This window comes from Perna viridis, chromosome 8, assembly GCF_037379345.1.
Source record: "Perna viridis isolate PV_CMFRI_1.1 ecotype Kerala chromosome 8, ASM3737934v1, whole genome shotgun sequence".
NCBI lineage: Eukaryota > Metazoa > Mollusca > Bivalvia > Mytilida > Mytilidae > Perna > Perna viridis.
This window is the reverse complement of record NC_142452.1, coordinates 25,617,584-25,636,653: the sequence shown is the minus strand read 5'-3', so window position 1 is coordinate 25,636,653 and position 19,070 is coordinate 25,617,584. Positions and strand designations below refer to the sequence as shown.

Here is a 19,070-nt window from a genome sequence, read left to right as displayed (position 1 = left end):
GTATGAGAATCAGACAGAAAAAAATATCATTGTATACTGCAGGATTGTCAATGTAAAGTAATATAATCGTGAACTTTATAAGGGAAGATAACTCTGGTAAGTCATTCTGGCAACCAACATCATCTAAGTTATCTATGCTCATCTTACAAAATGATTAGATGAGCATCTTTTTTTTTATATGGACCTGAATAATTCATGCAAGAGGCTAAACAATTGGAAAATGAAATTCTACCAAATGTTTTCTATCTCCTGATTATCATCAGATGGACAAACAAATGTTACATACTAAATAAGTCTAATTAACTGAACCTTCTGAAATGACTCTGAAATCCTATTAACAAAATTTCAATGTCTTAAAAACCATAAATGCCTTCTGAGAGACCTACAAAATCCTGAAGTATGCAGACTTTAAATCCTGTCTGGACAACATGGCATAATTAAAATACTGTACGTCACACAAAAAGCTCATCATTACTGTAAATTCAGATATATTAGCAAAAATTTCCAATAGGCAATAATTAAATATTGGGTTTAAAAATTTTGAAACTGCATTTTTGCCAAAAACTGCATTCATCACTACAATTGCTAAATTAATATTATTAAGTACAGGCATAGACCAAGTTATATACAGCTGATCCTGTCTACCTGAGTATTCTAAAATAGTTTTAATCAGTCTATAATTACATATACTTAACATGTGATGTCTCATGAGTCAATGAAACACATCTATTTATATGGACCATGCCCACAATTAAGTGGACTACTTTTATTGACCAATATGTATTGCCTCTTTGATATGTATATCTAAAATATTATAGAAATTCAATAAAAGTAACATATAAAATGTAATTATAAGAATTGAATGTTCAAATTTTTATGTCTCATGGGCATGTAAAAGCATTGACAGCTTGCTTATTTAGGACATGGAGCACTAACATGCTCAGGGTTTGACACTAACTTCATTTGTTTGGTGGTCAATAGGACTACTTCAGAGGTAAAATAGGTAGTCTGCAGACAGTAATGACGGTTTTGTTCTTAGATCTTATGAAGAATAAGACAAATTTTAGATAGCCTATAGGACTACCATAAAAATTTTTAAGGTAGTCTTCTCCAAAATTAGGTAGGCATAAGACTACCAGACTACTGCTGATGTCAATCCCTGCATGCTTCATTGAAAATGTGCTTCAGTCAACACTTTTACACACCTTTGAAACATCAAAAATGAAACAATCAAATATCCAGTAAAATTGACTTTTCAAATTCTAATTTAATAAATCTTTTTCTAGTTTTTATTTGTAGGAATGTGACAGACTTTAAGTTCAGTACCTTTTAAAATTAATTTTGAAACATTTTCAATTAAATATTGAGCCAGACATACCAAACAAATCATATTTACATTGTCAATATTAAAACATTTTGTGAAACTTCAGAGAAAAACTAAACAAATCATATTTACATTATTATTAATAATAATATTAATAATTAAAAAAATTGAAATCTTTAGAGAAATATATTCATGAAGTAAGGTAAAAATAATAGGATAATTAATCGGAAAGAGTTAATTACAATAATATTGTGAAAGTACTATTGTTTGTGGGGTACCAATTTTTCGTGGTTTTTGTGGTGTAGTCAAAAACATAAAATTTGGTTCCAAATGAAAAAAAGAGATTTTCCTTGATGTGTATACTGATAACCTAAAAACCCCAAATTCAAGAATCCATGAACTTGTGTTTCCTCCCTAATCCACAAAAATTGGTATCCATGAATTAAAGTACTTTCACAGTATGATCATGAGAGCTTTAGATCGCCTAGAAAAAAGAGTGTGCAGAACTTGTTCCAGGCACTAGTTAAATCTTAATGTGTCCCGGCACGAGTGATTATATTTTGGTTATTGATGATAACCAATTAGTTATCCTATTTATCATGTAGATTTTCTCCTTATTTGTTGCTATTTTCAACATTAAATTCAAATTTTGTAAATGGTAGTTTGATATACATGTTGCGGTGATGTTTTGGCGGAAAAAAGTCTGAAAGTAGAATTACCAAATCAATTTCACAGTGCGAATTATAAAAAAATTTTACACCTGGAACATTCAATAAATCACTGCTATCCATACAGTAATAATCGCACAGCTCGGAGTACAAGTCATGTGATTCAGAATACATGTATATCCTATTCTTCTGCTGGTACAAAATTTGTATAATTATTCAGACAGGAAAGGTATTTATGAACTGAAAAAAAGTGACTGGTTCCAACTATAGAGGTGCTATGTGCCTGTGTTACAAATGCACTTTAATTGTAGCAAATAAAAAAAACAACATTGCAAGTAATGTACATCATAAAACTAAATTCTAAATAAAACAACAACGACAAAAATATATACAACAAATAGTGATTTCAACCCATAATTTGTGCTAATTCAGTATAATTTTGTCATTTTTTTTCCTTTTATGAGCTTTTCTTCCTTATATTGGGGGGCATTTCAAACATGTCAAAAGAATGATGCACCAAAAAAAAACTTTCTCCCTGCACTGACTTTGAAATGGTCTTTCAAATCAGACTAAGCCTTTTAACAGGAATTACATGACCTCATTCTTCAGAGTTCTTGTAAAACCATTGTACTTAAAATTTAGGATATATTTAGATTAAAAAACAATTCAAAATTTTAAGTAATTATTTGACAAAAGTGCTTAGGCCTTCTTCTTCCTTTGTCTAGCACTACAACAGATAGGAATCATTTCCATTTGTTCTGTTCCATACAAAAAAATTGTCAATTTTCAATATGGCCTCCATGGATTTTTTTTTTACACTTAACAATACTGGAACAATATTAACATAATAAAAGTACAATGTTTGACAATGTAATCCGATTGCACTGTTCTGTTCCATACAAAAATTGTCAATTTTCAACATGGTCTCCATGGAATCTTTTTTTCCTTAAACTCTACAATGGTTGGGCAAAACAACCATAAGAGAATATAGGGTGAATAACATTGATGTCCATTGCATATTTCCATACAAAAATTGTCAATTTTCAATATGGCCTCCATGGAATATCTTTTTATTGTTCTGAAACTACACACAACACTGTGACAACACCAAACATCAGAGTAGTACAGTGCTAAACATTGACGAAGATGATTTGACTTTCGATGGTCGTGTGTTTTTGTAGAATTCTTTAAAATCGTGTCCCAAGGATTTTTCTGGTATCTCTAAGAAGAAAAGAAAGACAAAATAAGAGTAAAAAAAATCTGACAGAAAAAGTTTGAGCAACAGAAACATGAAAAAATTTACTGTCTTTCTTTGGGACTCTGTAAGTACAATATATCAATCAAGCAACAGAAACTGAAAAATCTTTTTAGAAATTCCATACTGACAGAAAAATTTTCAAGGACAAGTAATATTTCCAAAATTTAAAAAAAAATGAAATTTTGAATGATAAGTTTCATTTTATTGAATATATTTTCAAATTATTTTGTTTACATTTTTTTTGTTTTTTTTTTTTGGGGGGGGGGGGGGGTTATGAGAATGGTGGTTTAATTTGTAGCCTATCTAAGTATTAACTATACATGTAATTTCAGAATACCACAGATAACCATTTCCTGAACTCTTTACCCTTATTTTCAATGGTTCACTTTTTTGATAAATATTTATAATCTAGATTTTCTTCATTCATATTCTTTCTAAAAGGAAGAATTTAATGATTTATGATTCAGGATGTGTATTAGGGGAGAGTATCAAAAATCAGAAATTCTTAAAAAGTGAGAAGTTTTAGAAATAGAAAGTAATTATTATTAAAAACAATCATGTAGGTCAAAATTTTATAAATTGGAACCAAATCAGCATACAGATTTAAATAAAAAAATAAATGTAAAAGTGGTAATTTTTGCCTTATGGAGACAAAAATAGACCATAAAAAGCTTTTATAGTGTAAAAATATAATCAATGCTTGTGCATCATAGTGGTGAATCTCTCATGACTATACCATGATTTTGTTACCTTGAATTTACCACCTATAATAAAGGCTGTTACTCAAAGCAAATTTATCTCAAATTTATGCAATATTCCCAAAAATTACAGTTTTTGGGGGCGCAATTGGTTAATTCCATGCCCAAATCAAATAGGAAGGGGCACTTATGAAAACAGTAATAAAATTACCACCATAAAAATAAAATGTCTATTTGCATAAAACATATCTCAGAAATTTTCCTCATAAGAAGGAACACTCATACTGAAACTACTTGTGGAAAGAATTAAATATCAATTTATCTGTTGAATCCACAATTGTCATCAAATGCTTAATTCATTGTTGTGTTGTATGGTCATGTTTTTTTTCTTTTGTGTTTATTTCTGTGTGTTTCGACTTCAGTTCATTTTACAAGGTTTCTAGCATAATTCAAATTAAATTATGAATGCATTAATGTACAGTAATTACTTCAAGCCAAATTTAAACGAAGATGTAAATATAACCATATTTGTTTGTCTAAAATTTCGATAATGTTAGTAATTATAAGTTCATTCTTCATTCTGATGATGCACATGCAGACAAACTTCACTAATAGCACATTAGACCAGGAAGCAATTTTAGCCGGAAATCTCTTTAAAGGTTCTATTCCTAACTTACAGCCAATACTACAGTAAACTTCAGGAAAATAACTGATCTCTCTTTGTCTGTACAACCATTACCTGATGAAATGTCTTTAAATGAGATTTAAAAATTCTATTTTTCATTCAAGTTTGATAAAAACTTTTAAATCTCCTTCTGAAATGTTCAATTAGTTCATCAGGGAGGGAGGTGAAGGGAAGACAAGCTTTACTCCCTGAAGTTAACTACTTTACTCGCTGTAAAATGCAAGCAGTTGAAGTAAGTGTGATATTTTCTTTCTGTGTGCTTGAATATTCACGATCTGTTTATTGGCAAATATGTCTGAACAAAAGTACCAACAAAATTCCTTTTTTTTTCATTCAAAACCACAACACTTATATCTAAATGCATATATGCACAATTTACAAAACAACTGTAAAAACAAGCCCTTTCACATAAATTCATTAAATTCTTTCCATTGAAACTAAATTCATTATTCATTAGATTCGGTTCATCAGTAATTCCTAAAACATCTGAAATCAAATTACATGCTGTAAATCTAAAACAGATCTGAATGTAAACTTCAAAAAAATTTCCAGTTATTGCATTGCACAATACCACAATGCATACAAGATAAAAGACTTAATAATTAATAATACTAAGATATGCCTAATGTCAACCCTGGTTGGTTTGAGTTCTTTTGTCCAAATACCATTCTATATTTTAAGCACCTCCTACCAATTCAAACATTTCCATTACTTTACATGATAAAGAAGGTATATTCAAAGTTTCACTGTGAATTTCCAAGACAAGAGATTACTTTAAAAACATCCCATCATGAAGCTTGAAAAATAATGATGTCAAAACAAGAATGATAATAGGACATAGACTATAGATTTTTCTCTCTCACCAAGTTGGCATGAATATCGGTAAATAAAACCGAAAATGCACAGCTACCTGGAAACATGAGTACAAATCAAGGACACACATAAACAATATTCATACACATTTGTAATAAAGACAAATTTTCAGCAAAAGAAGACTAACAATACAAAAGATTAACCACCATTTCATAAAATTTATCATATTAGATATTCTATTTTGGACCATCGACCTAAAATATGTAAGTGGCTATTCCATTACATCAAGTCCTGGTGAACATAACTAGTTCACAGGTACTGGCATAGACTATCAAAACAAAGAAGGAGCTGCAAAAAGTCCAATATTGCTTTGATATCTACTTCATAACTTTGGCTTGTTTAAGAAGATACACTAAAACTTGTCTAAACCAGCCAATGGATAAACCAGTAACCTGTGTAAACCAACCTCTGGATAAACCAGTAACCTGTGTAAACCAAACCATAGATAAACCAGTAACCTGTGTAAACCAACCCCTGGATAAACCTGTAACCTGTGTAAACCAACCCCTAGATAAACCAGTAACCTGCGTAGTCCCTTAATATCAGTTTCAATATTATTTCAACCTGTGTAAACCAAACACCTGTCTCAACTGAAAATATCTCTCAGTTCAAACTGCAGGTTTCACTATACTTACTATTTGTAGACAAGAAGACACAGCTTTGTAGAATAAAGGGAGGTAATTACTGTATGTTTGTTATGATTTATAAGAGGACATTAAACAGTCTTTGATTTATATCAACTAATGTTAATAACATCTAAAGAAACTTACTTTAGATGAGATTGCTAGAAGTGTTAATTTAATTATTATATTAATTCCATCAGAAGGACTGTTTTCCTAACATTCCTGTTCTTAAGAGTTCTGACAATTAGGTATGTAATGATGTAAGGTCTCAAATTTCAGTGAGCATCTTTTTTGAAACTGTGGAAAGACTCTAATAGGTCCTTACAAGACTGAAGATTAAAGATAGGGTTATTTTTCACGAATGGCCAAGAATTTCTCTAATGAGTGAAAGATAACCCTATCTTTGATGTGAACAAGTACAAGTACCTGTTTCTTCCGTGAAATTATACTTATTTCTTTGCATCTCCTTAAATAATGCCACTATTTCTGGAAACACAGTACATAATGAAGTCAATTTTTTTTTCTTGCCTTTGTTTTGAATATGTCTATGATGCAGTCGTTGCTAAAATGTTTCAATGGTTAAAGAACCAGTTAAGATGAGGACATGTGACCTGGTCTTATATGGGTCATCTCAACTTGCAAAGGTTTATTTCAGGGAGAAATTTACTTATTTTACAGCGAATAATATAGTAAACTTTCGGAAATAGAGACGGTCTCCTCATATATGAATAACCATGATTTGATAAAGTATGTCATTTTCCAAGAAATGTCTTTGTAAGCTGGTCATGTGCACAGACCATGTGTAATAATTAGATGTTTGATACGCCTATAATCGATCATCTGATCAAAATATGAAAATGTTACTGTGAGACTTACAGCAGTAATTTTAATATGAGGCCAACACATCTTTCCGACCAAGAACACTGAGATGTTCTCTAGGGGACCCATACTTAGGAACAAGAAATACAAATTTATTTATGGTTCGGAATGAAATAATTCTTTCGGAGCAAGTTGATTACAGAAATCCTTAGTAAAAGAGTTGGTATTATTGCTCATTGCTGAATTGTTGTTTGCAAGCAAAAGAACCATCACCATATTTGGCAAGAATCGGCAGTGGTTGTTAAGATGGTTAAAAAATGACGCTATGGATAGACGAGCGTGCTTGACTTTGCTGAAATAGAAAATTGTTGACTTTTTTCGGCTTAAATACTATCATGACATTCTGCTCTAACATGCTTTTGGAACCTTGATTGTCTAGAAGTTGTTTTTACAAGTAAACCATAATGATCACTATACTGCCATTTTGACACCTTAGGATATTGCAATGTAATCATGTATTTAACACTATGAAACTTTTTTCAAGTTAATTAAATAACCACCACTGTATTTTGAGAAAATGACGCCTTTGAAAAAATGAGTATCAACAAGGGAGTAGTCCAGTGTGCCATGGGACCACCTTCTGGATCCGCCACTGTATACAATGACAGCACAGGGTGAGTAAATGAAAAAAAAATCAACTTCATAATCTAATACAGCAGAAAGAAATATTTGGATGCAAATTAATCGAATTACAGAAGTTTAGGCTGCTGTTGATAATCATTTACAGTACAATGTGGTATTCAAGATATCTCATCACTTCAATCTTTCAGACTGTAGCATCACTGAATGCCTCAAAACTAAAGTTAATTTGATAACTGCAAACTTAAGTAAAAATTAGTTGTTTTAACGGATAGAGGTAAAGGGAGGTAATTAAGATTTCTAAAAAATTGATTTCAAAGGGAGACAATTCAAGCTTTGTTAATTCAGGACTTATTCTACTACCATAATAAATATAATTATTTGTTACTTTAAATTGTCATGCAAATGAAAATAAAATTCATACCTGTGATTATTTCCCTTTTCAAGACAAAAACACAAGATATATATGTATGTGTAAAGAAAAGCATTGCAGTCTAGACACAGGTCTTAGGTCACAATCTAATTAAAATTAGACTTAACAATTGTTCCATTCTGTCACTGCATGTAGGATCTTACAGCATTCTATTTTATTTTCTGTTCTATGACCTTTTTAGAAACTTTGGTATTTACCTTTGAACAATGCTTTCAAAAGCATGATCATGTAAGCTTAAATTTAATTGGCTGATTAGAAAGGTCATTTGAACAAAAAATAAAATGACCAACATGCAGTATTGATATCTAATTTTATTTAGATTGGTCTAGTTGTACTTGTGTCATTGTCAAACCTTGAGTTGGGGAAAAATTTCTTTAAAATGAAGCTCAAAGTATTAAATATCATTTTCAATTCTTGTTCAGCCTTTACAATAGATGTATGAAGATATTTAAGTAAAGGAAATAGAGCAACTTTCGACCAATTCTATGATACATCAGAATGATGTCCAGATCCTTTAAAAACTGAACTTCAACAAGACCAGAATTTTATACATTTTTAAATCAGGCTATTTATATGGTTTAGAGTATCTAATCCTTTAAATCACAGTTTCCTTAAACTAAGGTCTGACTAAAAACCTGGAAATCAGTCCTGCTAGTAGAGCGCACACATTATATACTAATATACAGCACCCAAGCACTAATATATATATAAGAAAAGCACATAATACACTGGTGAGTTACTTAGCATTAATTTTGCCAAAACATATCTTGCTAAATATACAAAAACATTATTGTAATGTAATTTCATGTTAAGTATTGTTATGTGCCAATTGTGAATGGATCTAGCAGAGTGGTGCAGATTGCAAGCTATCCGAAATCAAAATACTTTCAGTCTTTAACCCCATATTGCTAGATAGCTTTTTGTCTTAAGTAGACTGCAGTCAGTACTTGTAAACTTTCAAATATTTGATTAGTTTTATTTCGCAAATCCCTGACCATTTATTACACTAACTAGCAGACATATGGTCAATGGTTATTAGATCTGTTTCAAAACATCTTGTTCTCTTCAAGTTTTACTTTCAATTTAAATTTTCAGACAACTCTTTTTTTTCAAGAGATGTGCATTGAAAAAATTATCATTTCCAACAATGTCAGAGAAAAAACAACTGCAGTCGAAAACTTTTTCAATACACTAATCTCTGATATAGAAGAGTGCTGATAAAGGGAAGTAACTCCTATTTACCTGATGAAGAAGGGCTGGATGTTTTTGATGTGCTGGAACTACTGTCAGGATTGTGTTGTCCTCCACAATGTGTGTGGATACTGCATGGCACTTTGGCTCCTTTTGGCAAATCGGCTGCACACTTTAATAAACTGTATACTGGGTCTATTTCTTTTGCTGAAAATGAGTAAAAAATTCAAATGATTATAAAACAAAAGCACCAGTTTTTTTTTTTTTCTAGTGGTTAATTTTAGTAGCAAGGACATATAAAACTAGATCTTAAGTATATAAGTCCAAATATGATGGGTACCAATATTCATATTTTGTCAAATCTATGATGGTTCAGTGAAGTGAAGTTTTGAATTTTTGGATTTCAGGAAAATCTCTGTTAGCTATGACACTTATCATTTCCAGTGCAATTCTAATTCATGGTTTGACCAAACCCCAGTAATAACATTGAATGTGTGAAAGTTGCTACCCAGCACAAAGAACAATAAGTTTTCTTGATTTGGATTCAGTGGCATCTTATTTCATCAGAAATTTCAACGCCTATTTATATCACTGCAAGTACGAAATCTCAATTAGATAATTCTTTTTTGCACCTAATAGCCATATCACCTGACAGTAAATTGACATAAAACTTGTGTTTTGGGAGGAAAAATTACTAACAACTGTTCCACACAGGGAGGAAAACATTATTATTGCCAGTGGCTATGACGTTATTCTAAGTTCAAAAACCTGCAGAAAACATTATTTCTAAATAAAGAATACTCATAGAGAGCAAAGGAGAAAATCAAACACTTAAGGGAACCTGATCACTTTCATTTCTGCTCTTTTATGATCAGGGTTATATAAATGTTTTATGCTACAGTTTATCTCATCATATCACACAAAGATCAAACATTTGTATGGTAGTGGTTACCAATGAAGTGTTTAATGGCTCATAATCCATTTCATTAATGAAAATATACCTCAGAACCTCTTTGAACTACAATAGAAGTACTTAATTTAAGGGTCATGGATCATTTTCAAATAACTAACTAGTATTTGACCTGAAGTAGAGTTAGGGATTCCACTGTGCCAAGTTTCATTAAAATCTATCAAGTTGTCAGATGAAAGTGCAGCCAAAAGACAATTGAATACTGTGACTCTTTTTTTGGAGTATTTTAAATACTTATCTTCATCTTAGCGTATCAGATGGATAGCTTAATTTGTTATTGTTTTAAGTTGATTCACTTAAACATTTGTCGCCAACTTCAGCAGCTAGTTTGCTCAATAGCATAGAAAAATTCAAAACTTTCCTTTCTATACGACTGGAAGGACCATAAACACCCCTTTTTCAAAAAAAGGTTTATTTTTAAGACCATTTGGATCCCTGTCTGAATGAAGATGATATTCAACTCTAATATACTTAAATATAAATTCATGGGTATATACTTAAATAGCAGTCTTTATAAAAATCAGGCCGGAGGTGATTCATGCAAGTCAAAAACCCATCAAATACAATTTTATTTCTTGATCAGAAACCATTAAAGATCACATAACTAGTCAAAGTTTTTCATTTAGGGGTTGTGCTTTTGAGATACAATTTATGTAGACTGTACATGAAATCAGTACTTTGGAAGAGTTATCGTTCTCGATTTGGTTGATTTTTGTAAGAGGTTAAAGTGTAGTTTTCTTAAAAGTACAGATCTAAATACAGAAAATACTATTGTTATATTTAAATATAGCATGTGTAGACCAAAAAACATTGTCTGATCCATGGGTTTTTCTACACCATGAATCATCTTACCATAGCCAGTGTCTGAATTTTATATGGACTGGTACTTAAATCTAAATGCTTCAAATATTGTATAGGCAGACAAAACTATAAAACTGTACAATGAACAGTTGCATTATATTCTTTTGCAATCAAGAAAAGATCATTATCAAAACAACTTTAACAAAAGTATTCTGAGAAATAAGTTGTTCAAATAAATCTTGTCTAATCAGTATGGAGCCATCAACCTCTCCTACTGTCTATTAAATAATTCTATTGTTTTATATCAATAGACAATAAATGCTTAGGAGCCAACAACCTTGTCATACACCTCAAAGATAATCTCATTGTTTCAATATCAATAAAAAAAATAAATAGGGTAGGAGCCAACAACCTCACCATATGCATTCAAAGTAATCCTAATGTATCAGTAGACAATCAATGATAAGGGGCTATCAACCTCGTAATTTGCCTCACAGGTAATCCTATTGTTTTCCTATTGATAAGTGATCAGAAATGTTTTTAAAATGTCTGAGATTTCTGCCAAAATGCATGATATCTTTAAAACCAGATTGACATTTTAAAGCATTTTGACGTCACTGCCAAATCAATAACCATTTTGAAGAAAAAAAATGACCCCCCCCCCCAATTTAACAAAGTGAAAATTGGAAATGATTAAGTGCATTTGTACTTCCAATCATAGAAGTGAACACTTCATCGGATAATTTCAAAAATCATTTTTGTAATCTACAGGTGTATCCAATCACACTTCTAAAAGATGGGTAATAATTAAGACATAATTAACCCTAGATTTTGTAAGTTGACCATAAGATTGTCTATTCCATACAGAGGACCCCTATATGTGTAGTGGTGATTACCAAAAAGTACTTAGAACTAGTGACCATGCCAAGATCTCTTACAGCCATTGCGATGATGATGTTCATAGGATTGAGTTGGTCTTCAATTGATTAGATAATGACCACCTAATGACCCTCCTTATGTAGTTCACTGAACATTGGAGAAGGAGATTAAAACATTCTATCATTCTATAGGTATGGTATGATCTCAATTATATGTGAACTACCTGTAGTAGTTCATCAGGTGAGTGTCTTTTAATCTCTATACTTTTAACATTATCATTGCATAAGCTGTAATTTGTTTGAGATAGATAACCATATTTCTTTCATATATATTTCATCATTGTCTTTATCAATACTATGGATAAATCAGCATCATCTCCTTGAAGTCAACAAAACAAGGGAGATAACTCATGTTTGTATTGACTTTCATCAGTCAATTAGTCAAAGGTTAATTTGCAAAAACACAACCTTGAACTTCCAATTACCTTTTGATAATTGGTTTTTAGAAACAACTATATAAATATACATTTCCCAAATTTGATGAAAAACTGATTGATACAGTTTTTTTTGCCATGATCTGTCATCTTGAAATAGAAATGACCTTGAACTATGGATTGACTTTGAGATTAATCATTTCAGTTAAAAGGGTGATTATAAGTTGAAATAACTTTTGTCCAATTCCTTTACTATCTATGTAATAAAACATATTCAGTTCAAGATAGCCTGATAAATGATAGCCAACCCTTATTAGTGAATAAAGAAAATATAGAAAGATAAACATTTTTTTTTAAGATTGACATATATATTTGTGGTTTGTTATAACACAGGGATTTGTAATGAAAAAGTGATTCAATATACACAAATGATTTATAAATAAATATATAAGACTCATGGGAGAACCGTGACGGGACGCAGAGGTACGATGATCGCACGGAAGTGCAATGGTAATATGCTGAAGTGTGTTTGTGATCATGCTGAACTGCGATGGTTAGAAATGCTTTGGTCATTACAGGGAGGAGCATTTAAAACATTTCAGTGAAGTACAAAAAGAAATTCAAATTTTTTAAATTTCTTTTTGTACTTCACTGAAATATTTTGACTCTTGTATTTTTCCATTAATCAATGTCATACTTCAAATTATTTAGGAAATTATAAAAGCAAAATTAATACTAAATTTACTTTCATTTTTACCTATAAACATCACTTAGTAATACTAAAACATTTACTGAAAAATCAACAGTTTTATTTAAATGTCCCATCAAAATTTACTGAACTTGATAATCAATCCAATACTCCATATTTTGATTTTGTGTTCCCACTTATCTTTTGGTAAAAAATGATCGTATAAAGGCTAGTGATGCAGAAAGGAAGTCGATTCAAATAATATCTTCCATTTACAAGCGCTTATGCATGTACAATTTCGTGGCAACAATGAATGGATACAATGCACTTCCGCTTCTTCGCTCAATACAAACCAATGCACTTCCACATATTAGCATTACACACCCAAGGTACTTCAGTGTTGACCATCGCAGAACAGCATGACCATTGTATTTCAATGTCTCCAACACACTTCTGAGTCCTATAGACATACATCATGTTAAAAAAATGTGCCAAACAATGTTTACGAATGTAAACTTATGCAACATTGAACTTTCTATAATATGTTTTTAACTGAAACGGTTTAATTTGACAAATTGAAATGGTTAACAAATTGACAGACTTAAAGGTTGCAGCTTATTAAAATACCTGTCTTAATTGTAAAGTAACCTTAAACTTATAAAAAACTCAACCATTTTACATCAATCCTAGACTAAAGTGATTAAGAAAAAGACTGATTGATTGAAGCTAAACATCCTATGGTATGTATTTTATACATATTAGGAAGATAAGGATTCACCTGTCAGATTCTGCTTTATACTAGATATTTGTAAAAAAAAAATAGCGACAAATTAAAAAAAAACAGCCTGAACGTGAACCCATGAAACTGAGACAATCTACATACACAATATAGTGATCCAGGGGTGGATCCAGACACTCTAGAGGAGTGCCAGCCAGGGTTCCTCAGAAAAAAGGGGTTCATAGGACATTATTTGCCATTTTATGATGATTTTACACATGAAAATGTCAAATTTTACAGTAATAAGGAGGGATGCCAACCCACTGCACACTCCCCTTAAATCACTTTAAACTGAATAAAAAGAATTACACATAAAAACTGAAGATAGGAGAAATAAGATATCACACCAAAAAACTAAAGATAGGAGAAATAAGAGATCACACCAAAAAACTAAAGATAGGAGAAATAAGATATCACACCAAAAAACTAAAGATAGGAGAAATAAGAGATCACACCAAAAAACTGAAGATAGGAGAAATAAGAGGTCACACCAAAAAACTAAAGATAGGAGAAATAAGAGATCACACCAAAAAACTGAAGATAGGAGAAATAAGAGATCACACCAAAAAAACTGAAGATAGGAGAAATAAGAGATCACACCAAAAAACAAAAGCAATAGCAATATGAACTCCCATAAAAAACATGAGTGACATCAGGTTCTACGAAATGGTAAGAATGTCCTGCTCTGCCACCAACACCCGCCAAGAAAGCAATTTGTTTTCCCAACTCATTTTACCAAGTCCATTATCCTCAATCTATCTTCTATATGCTGGTTCTTAGCCAAAGAGTAGTGACTACTCATCCTAAAGTGTGTGATAAGACCAAGCCAGGAATCTAAACCACTACTTTCCCCACTCAAGGCTTCGAAAGAAATAAGAACTTGCCATTCTGCTGCAAGTCTAACATTACATCATAGTCTAAATGAATGAAATGATGAGTTACTTTTTCTGTAAACTTGGTATGGTTTCATAGTATTAGTCACTACCACAGCATCAATTAAGACATTTTAGAAGAAGCTAATTCATACAGACATGACCTTGAACTTGCAATTTACCTTAAAAGATTGGTTGCATCTATCTTTGATTTGACTGATCAGGTGTACTGGTAATTACCACTGATTGATTGATTGATTGAATTATTTGTTTGTATGGTTCTATGAGATAAATAACCAGTGAATGACCTGAAGAAAGAGAAAGCTTTGAGATTAAGCTGATAACGAGCTTCAGAAGCTGCTCTGTGGATGAACCCCCCTCAATTTATGCAATTTAAAAGGTCCTCTTGGGGAGTGGGAATTCTTGGATTTTTGGTTGCAGTATAACTTTCAAAGCAAAAGCTACTGGGCTCCTGCACAGACAACATTCTTCTTGGGAGATGACGCTCAAATAGGTGATGGTTAATAGGTATTAATTGTACTTAAACATTGTATTCTGATATATTTTAATCTTTACATGGATATTATATCATAAAGTCCCATACCATGCTATATATCATATATCAACTAAACTTTATAACCTTATTTTTTGTTATTTGCACTTTAATGCTATTCCACAAGGGTAAAAGGTATAATCACATCTACATCAAAAACAAGATTACGGCTTAACTAAATCAGTCTTGATTAGGAGGGGAATACAATATGTTAGTCATGAAAGAACATATCTATTTTAATCATGTTTGGGAAATGATGCTTGTCATTTGTGAAAAACTCATTTATTAAATCTGTAATCTATGGAGGGAACTTCTTTCTTGCTAAAGATTTGATGTCAAGCTCATTTACTCAAAAATGTTTAATTTTAGACAAAATCAAGGAGTTATAATAGAATTAATACTTGTATTCCAATTTTAGTTCAAATTATTTCTTTAATCAATGTAATCTTTCTCCAAATAGATACTTCTGTATTATTTTCATTTTACACCGTGTCAGTGGTCTCATGTTAGCGTGCTCCCTGAGATTACTGGAGGTCATATGTTCGATCCCCAGCCTAGTTACACCAAAGATTTTAAAATTGGCAGTCATAGCTTCTCTGCCAAGCATGCAGTATTTAAGGCGATAAGAGTGACAATTGGTTGACTCATAGTGACAATAATGTGTCCAGTAGCTCAATGGGAACTCCTCAGCACTAGGCGAATAATCTGTCCAGAATTTCTCCAATCGGATTCTAAAATTATACTTTTCCTGGTTGAAAATTTTAACATTATTTTTTTCCCTAGCTCCTCACTTCACGCAAAAATTCTTGAGCTATCATTTTTTATTTCTAGTGATATCTAACCTCATTTTTTAGTGTCACCTGGTGGATAGAACTACTTTTGAGTCACGTATGACTACAAATTCGACAATTTTTTCATGAAGAAATTCTACTTTTTGCATCTAAGGTTATATTTTAGTAACGCCGAAATGGCCCAGCAGTTCCAATCACCAGCAGGCTAGCAGTTGCCTTTGTGAGGTAGAACAATAAAAATATATCTCAGCATGTTGGACTAAAACAACACAGGATCTGTTTAATTAGATAAATCATTTTCATCCTGAAACCCATAATATATTTGCCATAGGACAAGAAACCAAATTCAAGCAATCAAACAATCAAAAATTTTCATCTTTCAGATAAAAAAAACAACTATCAATATGTGGGCTTCTTTAAGAAGAAAATGACCTATATGATTTTCACAAAATACACTTACATCTCATAATATTTCTTTAATACTATACTCCTTCAGATTAATCGTTAAAATATACTAGTCTTAACATCAATATTCTAATTTCATGAGAAAATGAAGCATTTTTTTATCAAAATATCTGAAATGCATTTCCCTATGCGCAAACAATGAATTTCCTAATTTAAGTCTAAGCATTGACTAAACTTGCACTGTTCAGAAATGAACTTGTTCAAAGTAAATCTGCCTTGTTCTTTGGACTAACAAGTATTCCTGTATTAAATTGTCAAATCAAATCGTACAACAGATCATACTACAGGCAAAAGTTCTTCAGCAGCAATATTTACTACAAACAAGCTAGCCAACTTTGACATCTCTACCTTAAATCCCAACTTCACTAGGAATAATAAAAAGCTTCACTGAGTGCAGCATGATACGACTGCAGCTGGTTGAGGAAAATTCTTTAATAGATCACTTTGTCTTCTATTATCTCAAAACCCATTAATGACAGAGTAAATTTCCTAGCATACTTCTTAAAGCCTTTGAAAATGGGAACAATTTGCAAATTTTATTATAAATCAGACGAAAAATTTAAAAAATATAGTCTTTCAAAAAATGATGTTTTCAGCCCTTTGACCGTTGTTTCTCATAAACTGTTAGAAATATTCTAATACTAATTGCAGGAAGTGATTTCCACAAGGAATCCAATAAAAAAAGGACCAGAAATGAAAAAAAAGTTTATTTTTATGGTGTGGCCTCACTTAGGCTCCCTATAGACTGAAAATGCTAGATGTTATTTTAAATCTGTTAAATACCTGTATTCTTAAAACAAAATTTTATAAGAATCCAATTTAAAAAAAGGAATTGTCAAAGTTGAATGAGAAATAAACATTCTACATCAATTCTAAATAAACATTAATTTTACCCCTTTTAATCCCTTTTTGTAGAACAGTAGGGGCCAGTGTCCCTGTTTAAAATAGCAACCTTTTCTAGTAGCAAGATTTTCATGACATTCGTTTCACTACAACTAAATTTATCACACAGAAACAAAAAACTTAGGACAACAACATCAAAACATAATCAGGGGCGGATTCAGGCAGGGGCTTGGCAGGCGTGTGCCCCCTAAAATTTGCAACATATAGGTTGTCAGGGGTAGATTTCGGCAGTTTTAGGTTGAAACTTTAAATTCTTGCTAATTATACTACAAAAATAATCTACATTGCACCCACTCTAGAAGAATATTTAAATAAAAATATTTCATGAAATTTTAACTGTGCGCCCACTAATCTAAAATCCTGGATCCCCACCCCCCCCTGATAATATGTCCACAATATTTGGCATTTTAGACTTAGCCTAACAATTCAGATCAAGAATCTACAAATTAAAATTATTGACCTAAGATATAACTAACTACTCTTCTAAAATGATGGGGAAAACAATGTACAAACTGATATTCTTGTATTTACATGGAGCTAGTAAACTCATAAAATCTACTTAATTACATCATTAAATGCTCTTTTTATTACAAGTGAGCTATTATCTTAATCAAATACATATCTGTTTAAAACAAACAGCATGTGTTGCTCATAAACAAATAAAAAAACTTTTTTCTTATATTATAAGTTTTGTTTCTTTTTTTTTCAATGTAATTAACAACACCCTTTTACCTGTCAATAAACCAAGTATCAGTGGTGATAATTTATTAACCACTGACGTCAAGAAAAGACAGTTACAGGAAAAATCATAATAGAAAGATTGCAATGCAATCACTGGGTATGTTTCACCAAGAGTTTTCGTTGAACTAGATTGTTCCTGATCATCGCCTTGTAAACAATTGCAAAAGCAGATTTTGACCTTATAACAGTTACAGATTACAGACAAAGGTTACTGTGTGCTACTACATGGTAGCTTTATTTATTTTAATAGCAGTGGTATAATAATTGTAAATTACTAAGTCAAGATGGTTTGAAGTTAATTAAATTAGGCTCAGATGTCATACCAATAGGAATTCGAAGATGCAATCACTTTGGAAATTCTTCAGATTTCTTTTTTGCAACGTCATATATATGGACTCAGTTTATCCTTGGTTATCATGCAATTCCTAACCAGTTACATGTATGTAATAAACATACAATCCAGCGAAGTTTCATGTAACTTGAAAGAGACTAATTGAAGCCAAATTTTGGCCAATATCAGCTAGTTTCTATACTTTTTTAATTTCTATTTAATCATTAAAAATTCTTTCAAATCTCTTGCATTGACTAGCTAGACAAACCTGCATTTATCTAATTATTAAGAAAATTCAAGACATAGCATTGACATTATCTAGGTTCAATATAAGAGTGTGAAAGGTGACCTGATACCAAATTGAAAATTAAAGACTAAAGTTTTCAATGTCACTTATCGTCAAATATTCTATGCTACAGATTCTGCCTTGCTTTCTACATCCCAAATCGCATGAATGTGATATGCTCTAAAAGTCGGATGACTTCCGTTAGAATCTTGGATAGCTTTCCATTATATGGTTCATTCCAGTTGAACCACAGATTCGTGTACCATTATTGGTTCGTACCAGACGATGAACCAGACGATGAACCAGACGAAACCAGAAGTAGAATTAGAGAACGTTAGTATGTTTTGATTAAAGAAAAACAAGCTTGG

At 31.5% G+C, this 19,070-nt stretch overlaps 1 protein-coding gene across 1 annotated transcript in view; it reads right to left on the bottom strand.

Moving 5' to 3' along the window:
* Positions 1-19,070, bottom strand: part of LOC148609979 (uncharacterized) — a 163,968-nt gene that overhangs the window by 11,776 nt on the left and 133,122 nt on the right. Inside the window, exon 13 of the mRNA XM_088541715.1 lies at positions 9,263-9,418. Within this exon, the coding sequence (XP_088397841.1) occupies positions 9,263-9,418 (156 nt within the window). The remainder of the gene's footprint in view (positions 1-9,262; positions 9,419-19,070) is intronic.